The following is a 16162-nucleotide window of genomic DNA, read 5'->3' as shown; positions in this document are numbered from 1 at the left end:
AGTTTCTCGTAAAGTACGGCGCGGTTTACAAAGTTTCGCCGCGTTTCTTTTTCCCGAATATCTCTTAATCCCCGTCACACTGGGGACGTCGCGTTTTCGAGCACTTTTTAATCCCCATCACGATTAGAACGACGCTTTTCGCGTTGTTCAACGAGAACATCGATAGGAAAGAGGGTAGCAGAGGGTGAGAGAGAAGGGGGCTGAAGGAGGGAAAATACGGTTTTTCATTAAAGCGCCTCATAAAGTCCGTTCGCGGCTGAGCGCGACGTCCGCGTAACACTTTATGTAAATTTTATTGCGGACTTGTTGCCGCCGATAGCCGCATAATTCTCTCATAATACGAATAACAAACACATTTCTCTCCCGGGGACGTCTAGTCGGTGCGAGCGATTCGGGGACACGTTTGGGTCGTTGTCGGAACGCTCCCGACGTGGCGCGGCGTGCCAAGTTTTACGTCGAACTTTCTGCTTACTTCCCAGTAAATTGCCTCCCTCGCGAGAACATTTCGACGAATTGCGCTAAATGGGACGTCAAAAGTTTTCTTCGTGTCCAATTTTCTTCGACGAGCCGTTTACTCGCGGCCTGACCGTGAACGGGGCGCTCTCACCCTTTCGCAGAGACTGCAGCATTTACCTATACGTGCAATGTATATTTATGCGAGAGATTTCGCATGCTATTATTGCGTGGACTCGGGTCTTCGATAGATTTTTTCGGACTTATGTCATCATATCGCTGAAGCAATAATGGTTTATACGATCCTGTGACGGGAGGAGGGCGAAGAAATGAGTGACACCGTTTAGAAACAATAAAATTACATATACCAAACATATTAATTAGCTGTATAAATAATATAGCATATATTTTTTACATGTACATACACACTTGAATATTGAAACACGTTGGTACATCTTGGAGTGACTCTTACTTAAGAAATATAATCTCATCTTTAGCGAAATCCTCTTATACGTGACCTCAAGAGGATTCTTTTAAAAGCTCAAAGAGGAAACATTTTGAGCACAGTATTATTACTCTTCTTATTAGAATTACTCATTCGATAAAAATTTCTCTTTAGAATATGGAATTACAGCAAATAATGTCTAGCAACTAGCATTCTTTTTACTATTTGTTATGATTCTTTTTTTGGGAGAGTTGGAATATTTTCTAACTTTTCCCGAGTTTCGAAATTGTAATCCTACTTTGGATCTGACCATTTTAACATATGTATATACTAAAGGATTAATGTATGTGTAATACACATGAAAATTTAAACTCTACTTTGCACTTCTAAATGGCAGAAAATGCACGAAATACCATTTCTAAGAAAGATTTCTCGTCAAAGTTGGTAGGTTGAATAGAATCAACAGAAGTTGATATAGGCTTCAAAGTATTAAAGTAAACGTTAATGAGATCGATGGAAAATATTAAGGTCAAAAGTAGAACCGAAATTTCGATTCGGGTTCGCACACACAAATATTAAAATATGTTGATACACCTTCGACTGGTTTATCCAGAAAATATAATCTCATCCTTAGCGAAATCCTCTTTATGTGGCCTCAAGGGGATTCTTCTGAGAACAAAAGGAAAATATTCTGGGCATAATATTATTCCTCTTCATTAGAATAAGAATACTCTGTAGATAAACCACTCTTTTCGCTCAGAATATGTAATTGCAGGTTGAATAGTAACTTGCAACTAGATTTCTTTTTTTTTTAGTGTTAGAATATTTTCCTTTTTTTTTTTCAGAAGAATTTGAGACCATATATGAAAGATGATTTCGTTGAGAGTGAAATTATATTTTTGGGATGTTTCGAAACCAGAGACAGGTTATGTACATGTTATTAGCCGTTATTAAAAAGTTTCATCACGCATCCGAGAATCGTGTGGTACGCGTGCGTGCGAGTTTGCACGGTTGTTTGAAACGTCCCGAGCGCGTTAAACGCACGCGTTCGCATTTCATTTTGCGGTATTACGCGAGATTTATTCGCGGCCGCGCGTGATTCATCTCACGTGAATCGCACTCGTCGCCGACGACGTTCGCGCGTGCACTTTCTGCCAGATTATACCGAGGGTCATTCCGCGTAGATTAAAACTTAATTACCAGTGTATGAGGTCTAACGTGCCCGATGGGAGACGAAGGAGAATGCCGTTAAAAGGAAATTAACGGACTTATCTCTTGTAACGTCGCTTAATGCGACCGTAGTTAACACCGCAGTGAATTCATTACGTGCGTCGAGAGAGGACATCTCACATCGCGCGGATACAAATCCGTCGATTTGCGACAAGCGCGAATTCTTTCAATGGATCCCCCCACAAGTCTCGCGACGTTAACGACATGTCGAAGATTATTTTCACTCGACGTCTCGAAGTAGAACGCGTCGATACTTTGTTCCATGGGAGATTACCGGCTGATCGATCGTTGAAATCGGATTCGTACGAGTAATTAATCGGACAATATGCAGCCGTAAGCAGTCATATTTATGTACTTTTAAATCATAATCCTTGCCTTCCGGAGAAATTTAATTCGTTGCTTCTCACGTGCACTCGTCGTTCTTGCGGTGAAACCAATTATTAATTCACATATCCATTACAAGCAGCCGTATCAGCCGTCGGAACAATCGCGCTTATCTGCCACGCGCAGCCTTCGTGTTGAATTTCTGTCGGAAAATGCGCACCATTAACGCACGTTCATGGAGATCGACGCGGCTTGCATCATTAGGAAGCAATAGTACGGATTGGCCCGTTATAATATTCAATGTACACAAGCTGCTCCAACATATCACGGCCGCATATCGCGATTATGCTATAGAAGCCACGGTAATTTGCCGATTTGATCGGTGTAATTCGACCGGTACGATAGAAACGACGACGGCGGCGGCGACGAGGTCGGTCGAGATCGATACGAATTCGCGAGCGATTTCTTGCGATTCGGGAGGGTGACGAGCGCGCGCGCGCGGACTTTCACGGGCTTCGGAATTTTGCTGTTTGACGTAAACGATAACGTCCACAATAGTCGAGACACCGGATACCCGATGGAATTCTCGCGGCTCCTGTTTCATCGAATTCAATCCTACGGGATTTCTATTGGTTACTACTGGGGAATGGAAATGTGTCAGGCCATTGGCTTCTGCTATGGGTTGGAGTGAAGTAGAGAGTGGAGGCTTGGTTAACGTGTCCTATCTGCGCTCTATGGTCACCCTCTTCGGTTTGACTGACGCTCTCCTTTGTTCGGCTATGAAAAGACGCGCGTAAGTGCGAGGAAAAAGAGCGGGTATAATTAAAGGAGCGAATGTCTGGAGAGGCCGGGAGGGGAGGGGGAAGACGAAAAGTAAACGCGGAATATATTCCCTATTCAACGTTGATTATTACGTAAAATTCTAACGTCTCCTCCATTCGGACTGCTCGCTCCGCCAAATGATCCGCTTTATACTCCGTTGATACTTAACAGTGCGCGGGCGCACACACACACACACACACACACACTGTACTTGGAAATATTGCATACAGTTCTATTCTCTGGCTGATCCTTTTTCTGGCTATATATCGCGCATAGAATATGGGGAAATTCCGTGTAGCGTACCGTAACTCTCGCTATTAATGCGAGCGGAACTTTTTGGAAAGCGAGTGTATATTTAGTCTTCCGAGCGGTTTACGACATGAAAGTAACGCGCGATCGATCGCGTTAGAGGGATGTAAATAACTTCACTTTACATAGAAAGCGGAAGTAAAAGTACTACTAAGTGGATTAACGATTCCCTTTACTGCGTCGTAAAAGATTAATACAGCGTGCGGATGGAATATAAATGAAATTAATGCGCCGCGTGATCGTGACGATTATTATTGTCGTCAATATTTTATGTGCTCCGTTTCTTATGATCGCGCCTGGAAAAATAATAAAAAGAAATGGATCAAAGGAGGAAGGAAGAAAGAGAGAGAGAGAGAGAGAGAAAAGAGAGTCTTCTGAAGTAGAGGAGTGAACGATAATCTTCTTATTTGCTAACGAATGTAATTCGTTTGCGTATCGCGCAAGAAGAGCTGTATGTGGACGCATATCCGTGTGTCCACGCGCCTGTGTAGGTATGTACGTAGCGTTAAGCTAGGCGCGCGCGATTATAATACCGGCGGACAAAGTGAATTAGCTAGATTAACAAGTTAATCTGCCAGTTTTCCGGCAGCCGGCTAATTTGTGAACGTGTGCATTCAGCGGGTTATATATTATATACGACAGATCCGCCGCGGCGAGGATCCCGGCGGCGAGGTTCTAGCGAGATTGGATGGGACTGGCAGGAATAAGACGGAATCTCTCTCGGGATTCTCTGCCTCGGCCTACTCGATACATCGATTATCGATGAAGTATACGTTTAGTAATTTTACGAACGGAAGAATTGGTTATCGGACTCAGGAGCGGGCAGCAGGAGAGAAGTTATCGCGCGGCGTTAATATCTCTCTCAGAGTTCTTTTCTCTCCCTTCCGTTTGTCGAAATTCAGTTTCTTCCTCGTAGGCGATATTTGATATCGGAGAAGAATTGTAACGAGTACCGGACCTAATGAACACTTCGTGCTTGGTGGACATTACGGGGATTAATCCTATCGGCAATCCAAGCGGGAGAATCGTATTAGAAGTCGGTGCACTTGCGCGCGAGGACCCGGGGTATCCTTTATCTGGGACGACGCGGATCAACGAGATTTAACATGGTTATTGTGATTGTAATCCTTTTAAAACTCGCGGTTCTATAAACGTTTTCTCGCCTCGACTTTGTCCTATTATATTGGAATAAAGAAAATTCTCACGACTTGTGCTAATTAAAAAGACAAGAAACATTTGTATTTTAATAAAATAGGCAAATTTTTACTCCACTTAAAATATGAATCATGAATATAATACATTTATATTTTATATGAAATGTACTATCATCGTAAAATAAAATTCATGTGCAAAATTGCCGGAAATTAGTGCTACTATTTAATGTAATTTTGCATCATTTTTGCTGCAATACAGCCCCGAGTATCCTTTCGATGACGAGCTCTGAGACTGGATTACATGTTAATTAGCCCATCGGAGGCTGATGTTGATCTATATCTGTCCTCGTGAAAGGTCGTGTAGCGGTTGCTACAACGAACCGCGAGACTAGAGCTTAGTACGTCGAAAGCTTACGAGCGATCGATAGGTTCGTGCGGCAAAAGGCAGCTACAGCGATATATGGTAAAAACAGGTGATCGACCGTTGAATGTTTCGTGGAATATATTATATAAAGACGTTGTGCCGATCTATACATGTAGGAAAACTCGCGCTTTCGATATCCATAATCATGCCAAGTGGGATAGACTGTTATCTCATTGCGGAATCTTCCTCTTTCGCGTATTCATTTTTCGCACGAATGTACAGGATGTTCCTGTACGGGAAAAATTCTGAGATGGGCGGAAATTCATTTCACGCCGGAATATGCCTGTGTTGCATTGTTTGTGCGACGCAATTAAAAATGTCGCATGTGTCGTGTAAGCCGCGGTGAATTGATTGCGACTGGCGCTGTTGCTGGCACAGCATCGAACGTTTCACGAGACGGGAAATCGACACGATTTCCTGCCAACAGCTGCGAAGCTTCGCGGAAGGTAGCTAAACGTTCTCGACGTTCTTTAGCGAAACGCGCTCACGTCACTGTCGGTCGACACGTTGAACTTTCAACCGACAAAGAATGTGTCGTGTTTACGTCGCACAGCGACTGACTTCTAGTCATTAGGCTGCAATTTGCAGCAGTTTCAGCGCCGCATCGATTATAGACTGTGCGCCGCGTCACCGTTCCATGTACTCTAGCTCGCTCGCGACGCGAGTTCCATGGTTTCGCGTTAGCCGCGCCGTATCTTACCTCGCTCGGGGTTATTAACCGGCTGGGAAGCCCCCTCCCTCCTCCACCTGCCACACCGTAATAATGCTTACGTCACTCTGATTTATATTGCAGAACGTCCTGCGAGAGCTGGAGCAGAAGAAGCCGCAGTTGGACGAACTGGTTCACACGGCCGAAAACCTGCGCGCCGACACTAATCGGCAGCAGCTGCACGGCAAGGGTGAGTTCCCTCCCTCTACTTTTGCGTATTTTTCCAGCGCGATAGCGGATCTTAACGGCACGTCAAGTGCCTGAGCTTGTCGTGGCTATGTGTGCGTGGGTGTGTACGTCGTGTACTCAACGACGCGAGCGTACGGCGATCTCGTTTTAACGTTCTCCTCACGTTGACCGACGTGAAATGCGCGAGAGTTGCGCCTTTCTTTGGAGGCTTATTTGAATATCAAACGCGCGACACCGATGCGCGTTCACTTCTCTGCAACTGCTTCGTAACCGTCACTCGTATCTGAAAAATCTCGACTCGTTTGCTTGCTTACTTACTTACTTACTTACTTACTTATTGCCATTCCGACGCGTCGCGCAGACGCGCGTCACCCGTAAAAACGCTCGGTGCTTTCCCAGCCGTCGTGTAACTTTTATACAATACCGTCGCGCGAGCTGTTTTCGCTGTTCTCAAGTGTGAGTCGTTTACATAGCAGAACTACCCCCTCGAGACAAGAGGGTGGGAGAGAACCGTATTTTCGAAGCGCGTTGCGCGAATATTATTGCGATTTTTGTTAATTAAGCGCTTTCAGTTTACTGTTAATCAAACGGCGGCAGTAACGCGTACGTGGCGCAATATATTTAGCTCATTGGTTGGTAAATTTTTTTATGTTATGTTCATCGTTTCTTCTTTAACCTGCAAAATAATACGCATCATCGCATCATCAACGACGTTGATTATCATAGGAAAATTGGTCTGGCGACAGATCCAGTTGTTAGGTGCGAATTTTCTGAGGCGAAAAACGAAAATATTTTCCTGACAAGCACTCGATAAGTGCATCGCGAAATCTAATGGATTTAATGAGTTTCTGTCGTCATAATTGATATCGGAGAGGAAGCAATCCTGCCCGCGCGGCACTCTCCGCAATCGAGCGAAGTTTAGAAGTTTAATTATCGGCTTTGATTGCTCGCCCGAAGACTGTAATAAATTGCAACGGGTCGATCGATGTAAATTCGGTCTGTGCAGATCGTTCTAAAATTAATTGTCGCGCTCCGATTAATCATCGGACGTCGGCGACAGCGTGATGAGGCACGAAGCATCAACACATTTCCCATTGCAGATTGTTCTTTTGTGATACACATTAATAGATTCTTACATATATTAAGGAAGTGCTAAATTAGGCAAACTTTAGAGATAAGGAAAAATTTGATAAGGTAAAAACCGATCGTCAGAAAGAAAGAATATTCTTGTTTGGAGAATTCATATTAAAATAAAATTATATGGCGTTGGATGAAGATAAATTAGTTGATATAATCGATGAATATAATCAAATTAACACAATAATTTTCTCATATATAACCAACAATATTGATATTCTTGCTTATATGTAATAAAATGATTGCGTTAATTTGACTATATTCGTCTCGATTGAAGTTTGTTCCCAATGTATAAATGTGTTCTGCTTTGTTTCATCATATTGAACAGAAAACATATATATGTATAGAAATCTGCAAACTACTTGTATACTCAAAAAATAGGAAAAAGGGCAATTCGAGTTCAAGCACAGGACTAATAGTGCTATATACCATATGGGTAAAAAACCTTCCTTGTGTTAGGAAATCGTGTAATATTTATTGAACATGAATAATCAATGTAAAACAATCATACGTTTTATTATCATTGAAGAGGGTTCATGGTTGAGCCGAAACGTATGATTGTTTTATATTGATTATTCATATTCAATAAATATTACACGATTTCCTAACACAAGGAAGGTTTTTTACCCATATGGTATATAGCACTATTAGTCCTGTGTTTGAACTCGAATTGCCCTTTTTCCTATTTTTTGGTTGATATCTTCGTTTGCGAGTTCTTATTTCTTTCTCTAAATACTTGTATACTTTTAAGCTTCTAAATTCTAGCTGTAAAGGTACAGCAATGTTTTTTAAAATTTTCCTTCTTATTTCGCCGTTCTTATTTCTTTCTCTAAATACTTGTATACTTTTAAGCTTCTAAATTCTAGCTGTAAAGGTACAGCAATGTTTTTTAAAATTTTCCTAAGCGGAGCAAACACATACGGTGTGTATAAGCTCTGCAGAACTTGTGTATCAAGTAAATACTTACGCCAACTGACAACTCGAGGTGCCAATCTTGAAATCTTTTATCGTTTTCATCGTGTTTTTTGAACAACGTTTCTATTAATTTTTGCACGTATTTCCGTTGTACAAAAAAATATTTGTAATTCTGTGCAATCAATACGACATGAACTTTGCGGAAGAAAATGAGTATCTCGTCGGTAAAGTTTCCAAGTATGGCATCCCCTTAAATCCTCGGATTTTGTAACGGCAATATCTCGCAATTCGCAACTGCACTTGCCCCATAGATGCCATGTCGTCCTATTCGCGAAATGTATCGTACGCCCCTTGATCGTTAAAAGCGCATTAATAATTCACAATATCCTCACATTCCTCGACAGTTGGAGTTGATTAATTTAAAAGTTTCGTCATCGTCGTCGTCGCGCTCGCTTCTACCGGAGTTTTCAAATTCTACGTGAATGGCCGCAATTCGAAGTCGACGAAGGAGATTACTCGCAAAAGCCGCTAATTATTTCAAGGCACCTGAAATTTTCTCTCCATTCCCGGCGGGCTTTGTTCGTTCTACATTAGCGTCGCGCTTCTTGTCGGACGCGTCTGGTTCTATCCTCTGCCGCGCATTATAACCAGAACCATTCATTCGCCCATTGTTTTCGGCACTTGCCGTTTTACGCGAGAGAACTGCGAATACTACACTCAAATTTACCATCGTGTATTATTAATTTCTCGTATGCATCGCGAACCGTACTCAATCCTTCGAGTAATTTCGCCCGCGAATAAAACCGCTATTGTTACACTTATTCGTTAAGGCTGGCCGTGTACTGGCTTCTCTCGATATGCTTGCTCGAATAATTGAGTAAAAAAGTCGATAATAATCGGGAAGGTAACGCTCGCTCCCTTCGTCTCCTCACTCTCACCACGGGACGTTACACTCAGGCACTCGTAGGATAAATCACATCGATCTTACGCGCGTTGAGCTTTTTAATGGCGAACGAGGAGGAGCTTATCACGCCGCTAATCGTTCGTTAGCGGCCGGTGGAATTTTTTTCTCTTTGACCGTAGATTACGGATTACGGTTGGCGTGTCTGCGTTCGAGGCTTGAAAAGGCTTAACACGCGAGATTGATCCTTTCTGCAGGGATAAGGTGTGCATTCCCGCGCACAATGGACCTCTGAATTTCGCCAAAAGCGCCCCGTCCCAGCTACGGACGTCTTTCGCGTCGCGTGTTCGGCACACCTCTCCCGCATATTTCGTGACGAAGTAACAAGCGTGTGTGTGATCGATAAATAGCGTGGCTGGACGAATGTAATTCGCAATCGCGTGTCGCCGCATTGTCCAGACCGCCGATGAAGGATCATTGAAAAGCGAGCATGTTTTTCACGTGCAAATCTCGCCCTGACACTTGTTCAATCGAGTGTTTCACGTGACCTATACACGGGCCGGCGGGAGAGACGAGGGAAAAAAAAACGACCGAGCGAGAGCCGCGTTGCGCGAAAAGCGCGGTCGTGTTTTCGGGATATTCGCAAATATTTTTCATAATAGGCAAGCTATCGAGCGCGCCCGCGCTACCGCCACCGCCATCGCCCGCACCGCCGCCGCGGTGGTGGAGTGTTGCCGTTGCTTGCCGGGCTTTAATTACGAGCACGAAGCATACGGAACACGCTACACATTTCACCTGCATAGATTGCCACGCTCATCCCCCCGGCACTGCCGGCATTGCCGGCCGAGCCGCTTTAAGTGGCGTTAACTCGCACCGTCTTGGAATTGCCGGGCTCTCGGTTGCCCGGTGCCTTCTCGACCGCGCGGTTCCTACGGCGTTTTCGACCCTTCTAATCGGCGTAGATTTATGCACTGCCGAAATGCATACGCGATATTCTAACCGCGGTCGCGGTATCGTGAGCGCCGTTTGTCACGACGCGGAGCAACGAGATTCGCGAGGGATCCGCGCGGATTCGATCGATTCGATTTTCACACTGAGATAAAAAAATAATTGATCTAACCAAAATCCAACTGTTATTTTCCGTCCCAATGCAATTCAAATTTTTCTTTTTATATTCGTGTGTATTTGTATTGATGTAATATATTTCAGGTGTATATATCATTTCTGATAAAAATATTTCTGGTGCTTCAACGAGTATAATTGCTTTAGCTGACTTCTGTTGCGGGAGCAACTAATTATTTAGCAACAATGAAATTCGTAAATGTACCAAATTTTCTTTGATGCTTCAACAAAAAGATTAGTTGCATACATCGAATTGTATTTTTTCGAATTGTAATTGTGTGATAGAGAATTGTCTTCGCTGTACTAACAAATTTGCTACGTAATATAAAAATGTATTAGGTACAATTACAAATCTTACATCGCTCCGCGACTTTATTACATTATTATTACGGCTATATCTTTACTAGGCTAGCGAGATTTTCAGTCGTGACGGCGAATCTTTTTCTCTTCCCCATGTAGATTCCGATTTGAAAGTTCTCAACCGCGAAAAGAGACACCGCAGTCGTAACGTGACGCGTCGATATTTATGTTTTGTCGGTGTATCGCAGCAGTTGGCCGTGCGGTTCCAAGATAATTATAAATCACGAATTCGCAACTTTGCAGCAGTCCGCTGTAATTTACGGCGCATACGTTTGCATATTTCGTTCGGCCCGCGCGGCTCGTAAATCAAGAATACCGAGGTAGACATAATATATCTCGGCCACATAATGAGTTAATTGCTGCTGGGCCCCGGAATATCGCTGCCGGTTTACCTATAGCCGGCGTGTGCATAGAGGCGCGTGGCTCTTACAATTTGCCCAAATAAGCCCAGCGATTTATGTCCGTGTGCCCGGGCTGGGAGTTCCAGAAATCGATTTGTCTTGAAGACCTCTCGGCGTAACGCGCGCGATGATCGATACTCGGACTCGCTGAGCATTTAACGGAGCCCAGTTGAGTGGTCGATGGAAAGTCCTTGATTTTTGTCAAATTTATTTATTTACGGCGCTCACCGGTAGTAAACTTGCGTTCCTGCGCACTCACCTAGCCGGAGGCATCGTAACTTTCGCTCGAGAAGATTTCAGAGCGCGTCCGGACTCCCGCAAGTGCGGCTTATACGAGTATCCAAGCGGATATTTTTCGCAAAAGACCGATTTATCGATTTTCCCTCAATCGTTTACCATACATTGACCTGACCGACACTACCTGCGCGCGCGTTGTTCCATTCTCTGCGAGAGCTAGCTGCAGGTAGAGGGATTCATCCTACTAACGCGTGCATAGTCGTCGTCGTCATCGTCGTCGTCGTCGTCACATCGATTCCCTATCCTGCCCAGCTGAATTCCGTATTCACTGGCGGCGCTCCTATGACTTCCCTGACGAATGAGCAGAGAGAACGAAATGGGGGAAAACGTCTCGAGATAAGCCTGCTGCCTGTTTCTATCTCCGCGGCTAAGACGCTCGGCTTACCGGAAGGAAATGCCTCTCGCGCGCGCGTTCACTGCTGCCGCCGTACTGCGCGTACTCCCTCGCTTTATCAGCGTAGCTCGAAATTAAAACCGATCGATTAATCTGACGTGTTACCCCCGACCGTGCGCATCGTGCATTCTAGCCGCGACGTTGAGGAATCCGAAACTGGATTCGTTTGGAAATTGGAATACTTTCCAACTAAAACGCGCTTACTTCGTCGTATCTTCTCAATTCGGTCGCATGTGGGCGCGCGCACATGTTCGATGGTTCAACGTCACGATACATCCTTGGCGGAAAAATCATACTGAGAAAAGTCCCTGTCGATTATTCCTTGGAACAGAAGTATGTTTGTTGTCTGATGATCATCAGGGAAACAGATCGAACAGTCACCGTTGCTAATTATTTTTCATCATTTATCATTTTGACAAACATATATCGTCTGAGATATCAATCTCAAGCACACTTGTTCTCGTCTATTTAGATTAGGTTAGAGTCATGTCTCCACTACAGAAGTGTTGCTCAGAACATCGAATTGAAAGTAACAAATCGTTTACTCCCACTACGGAGTCATTTGCTGTGCCATATGAACACATCGTTTGTCGTGGGTACTGTAATTTCGTTGAATTAGCAAAATTTTTTTGCTCAGTGCGTAGGACTCGAGCGATATTTTAGGAACACTCAGAATGTCACGCGGGTTCCTGTGGGTAGATTGGCGTCACGGTATTACCGGATACGGGTTACAAACGCGCGCACATCGAGCGCGTTAATACGTCGGTGCGTGCGATAGTCGTGGTCGATCTGCTGCGTCTGGTACGGCACGCATACAAGGGGCACTTCAAAGCGAACAATGTTGTGCGTGCATCCAGCGCGATGTCTATTATGGTTTAATGCTTGCGAGCTGAAGGGATAAATCGCGCCTATAATAAGCCTTATTCTTCCTACGTTATTCGATCGCTGCGTATTATGTCACACATAGGGATCTGCTAGTCGTCCCCGTTCGCGGAGAAGTAATACTGCGAAATCGCGACGATCTCATAACGACCGAGAAACCTTGCTTATTTTAGATTCCTCGCGGCTTAGCCGGGTCAGAAACAACGGATGATAGGTACTTCGAGTTAGTATTTCCAAGGACTTCATGCAGTGATAGTTATAGTCAGCTACAAAGTAGTTCACTATTACTATTAGTGTGAAGAGGTACCTTGGATGCTGTGTGAAATCTAATATAAATGTTATTTAATATATTTTTCTAATATTTAAAAGAGTGTATTTCTAAACGATTTGAATTTTAGTGTTATGCTTATTTCTTATGCAATATTTCCTCGACTAGAAATTGATCCCATAGTTCTGATCAGGTTGATCCAATCTGTTATCAGATCCTGATAAATCATACGGTGCAGCGTGGAAATCAGGAATTTATTAATGATAAGGATTATTAATAAATCAGAGCCTTATTTTAATTTTGTTTTAACTGTATAAATTTTTCAAGTAAGACAGTCATAGCAGCTACATTACTGTTGCTTTGCTTCTTAATTACTATAAATAGCAGTTTTTTATCAAGATTTATATTATTTTATTTTATATTTGTGACTAATACATAGAGGAAGAAACTATTATTAATTAGAATTCGGTAATATCATCTTACACTAAGGCTCGGAACGGTTTGCCAGTTTCGGCCGATTCTCAGGAGCTACGCCTTCTATCTCCCCTTTGCCGCGCGGCGGGCCTCAAAAGTGACGGTCGCGGCCAGTCACGGCTTCAAGCTTGGAGGCTCGACCGTCACTTTTGTGATCCGCTCGAGGCAAGGGGAAGATAGAAGGCGTAGCTCCCGAGAATCGGCCGAAATTGGCAAACTGTTCCGAGCCCTGCCTTACACAAACGAGATAACCGATCAGAATTAATCTGATTAGACTTATGGGATAAATTTATAGTCGAGTTGATCCTCTAACAAGAATTTTTCATTATGGTTATGTTTCCTATTACTGGCTACTTAGAAGCCATGTAAAAATAGTTTTTTGTCAGTTACATTTTTCGTTGTCTTGGCTTTTTTTAATTTCTTTTTCTCGTTGATTTTTCGCGCTAACGCGTTAGGTCATCGACCGGCCGAGTGTCGTGTTTTACCCTCGTAATTTTACACTTGCCCACGCGTGTCGTCGTCGTCGTCGTCTCTCGTCCGGCTGGCGGCTAACGCGAAATGAAACTGTTAACGCCGCGTACGGCTTTCCGTTTACTGCGGAAATTCGGTTCCGAAAATAGAGCGCGTGCGCTTGAGGCTGAGCGAGTGATTGCATGATGGACGATTGTTAGACTAATAAATCGTGATTTCGCCGCTGTGCTCGAAATATTCGACGTAGCCTCGGCGCACGTTAGTCATATAAATATTTTTTGACGTGATTTTCGCTGCGCGTTGACAATTTCGCGCGGCGATATGTACTTAATATCCGCCGCATTTGCGCCCTCCCTGTATGGTGTACCCAGGGCGTATCGATTTTAACATTCGTCATACGGCTGATAAAGCCCACCGTTTCGGTTAAGACGGTTAGACGAATTTCTTTAACAGCTTCTAAGATATATCCTCGGGATACTCGCAACCTGTTGCGAATATAAGTACAGATTCTGCCCAGTATCCTTAGTGGATGTCGTTTCATAACGGAATCGATGAGCCAGCATATCCCGTCGGAGCAATCTTTACTCGTTCCGAGTCAGCGGTTATTCAATCTTGACCGTCGACATAAAAGTTTCTGCATCGAACATTCTGTAAGAGTAAGAGGTCTAATTACCGGTAACAGATAGGCTACGATATTTCGGATATTTTCGCTGTGGCTCTCTTGAATAGATTCGGACACCACTCCTTCAGTTGAAATACCGCAACTTCCCCCTTACACTCTACGACAGAAAATAAAAAATATAAAAAAATGTTTTATTTGGCGATATATTTTATAAAATGATAAATGTTTTTAAAAAATTTATATATATAATATATATATACATATATTCGATGAGTACTGACGCACATATACTTATCTATAACTCTACCTATAAATTTTCTCCTATAAATACCTATAAATGTTTTTATTTAAATAGAATAGAATATAATTATTTTTATGAAAAGCTAAGGTTTTCTTAAGATTTTAAAAAATTTTTTTACTTGAAAAATATTTTATACTAACTACAAAGTGTCAAGGAGATGAAATCAGAGAGAGAGGGTGAAGTGTCCAAGTTTCAGAGAAGCCTATATTTTCCGTAAAGTCCTAGAGAGTAACTATGCTAAATTTGGTCCAGATCGGTCAAAGGATTTAGATTAGAACTGTATAGGAGGAACATATAAACATATGCAAATATTCAATTTTATATATATATTTTACTTATCTAAATTAACAGTGCATGTCCCGTCCAGAAGATATTCATACGTAAATGACCCTAGCGCGTTTGCGAAACACAGAAAAGACTCGCCCTGCCATTACGTTCGTTGCCTCAGTCGCTGCAATCGTCAGGATCGATTAGCGAAACACGAACGACTCTTCTGCAAATATTTATTCAATTAGCCGTTGAACGCGCTTCGTGCGATTCGTCTGTTTCACGTTTGAGGACTAATAAATTAAAACGCGCGCGTTTGACGTGCTACGTAATCTGTCGATTTACGCGAGAGATTTTTCACAGACACACGTGCGGATATTGCATAAATTGCTGGAAAAACAGCCAAGTTGAAAGGATGTACGTGAGAAAAATCCGGCGTACCGATTATTTATCCGAGAGATTTTCAATCTTCGCCAAAAAAGGCAGCCTGCGCTCGCCGCGTAAATCAAAGGCTCGGGAACGTTCTGCGGAACGTATACGTCAGGGAGCAGTGTTGAACGTGTGCTGAGAACAGGTAAATATTTCGCGAGGCGGCCTTAACGATAATTTCCGCGTGGGGCGGCTGCGATATTTGCAGCATCTTCAGTTTCACGAGGAGTAACGTAATTCTTGTCGTGGCGCGTGTTACGTTCTCGTACACCCTGCGTTCTTATCGCCGCTTCATGGAACAGGCAGATACCGTATTTCGACGAGCAAGGAAAGTGCTGGCGCTAGAAAGTGTCGGCGTTGGTTGTGTTGTGCAGGACAATCTCCTCTCGTGTTTCCGGCACTATCTCCCATTCAGAAATTATTGGAGCGACTCAAAGTCGACTTTTATTTAATAAATATGCTAATAATAGTTTAATAATCTCTCTCTCCAAGCGACGGAAGCTGTAAATATGCCAACGAAAAAAATTTTAACATTTCCGCGGGAAAAAAGTCGGATTAGATTAATCAAATGTTCTTTTCATATGTTGTTGCATATTCTCACTCGAAGCAAAGCGCGCATGTTTTTAGGAGTTTCTATTTTCGTGATTATTAGGCCATTTAACCCTCTACCGTCCAAATTAATTGTCGATATTTAAAAAAATTGTTATATACATAAAATGTGTAAAACTAAACTTAACAAATATAAGGTGAAATTTTACTTTTCTAATTTCTTATTTTCCCAAAAGAAGTAACGTTGGGTAGTTACTATTGCTGCTAACATACTAAAAGGAGGTAGCCATATTGTGACTTTATGTCATACATC

At 43.0% G+C, this 16162-nt stretch overlaps 1 protein-coding gene across 20 annotated transcripts in view; it reads left to right on the top strand.

Annotated features, from left to right (window-relative positions):
• Positions 1-16162, top strand: part of LOC116843001 (dystrophin, isoforms A/C/F/G/H-like) — a 557622-nt gene that overhangs the window by 143763 nt on the left and 397697 nt on the right. For all 20 annotated transcript variants that reach the window (XM_032812942.1, XM_032812944.1, XM_032812923.1 and 17 more), the window contains one exon: positions 5955-6060. In XM_032812942.1, coding sequence (XP_032668833.1) covers positions 5955-6060 — 106 coding nt within the window. The remainder of the gene's footprint in view (positions 1-5954; positions 6061-16162) is intronic.

Source organism: Odontomachus brunneus, unplaced genomic scaffold, assembly GCF_010583005.1.
Source record: "Odontomachus brunneus isolate Ranch 3 - 2012 unplaced genomic scaffold, Obru_v1 Obru_scaffold_029, whole genome shotgun sequence".
Lineage (NCBI taxonomy): Eukaryota > Metazoa > Arthropoda > Insecta > Hymenoptera > Formicidae > Odontomachus > Odontomachus brunneus.
Note: the sequence above shows the minus strand (reverse complement) of the source record. Positions and strands in the feature narration are given on the sequence as shown.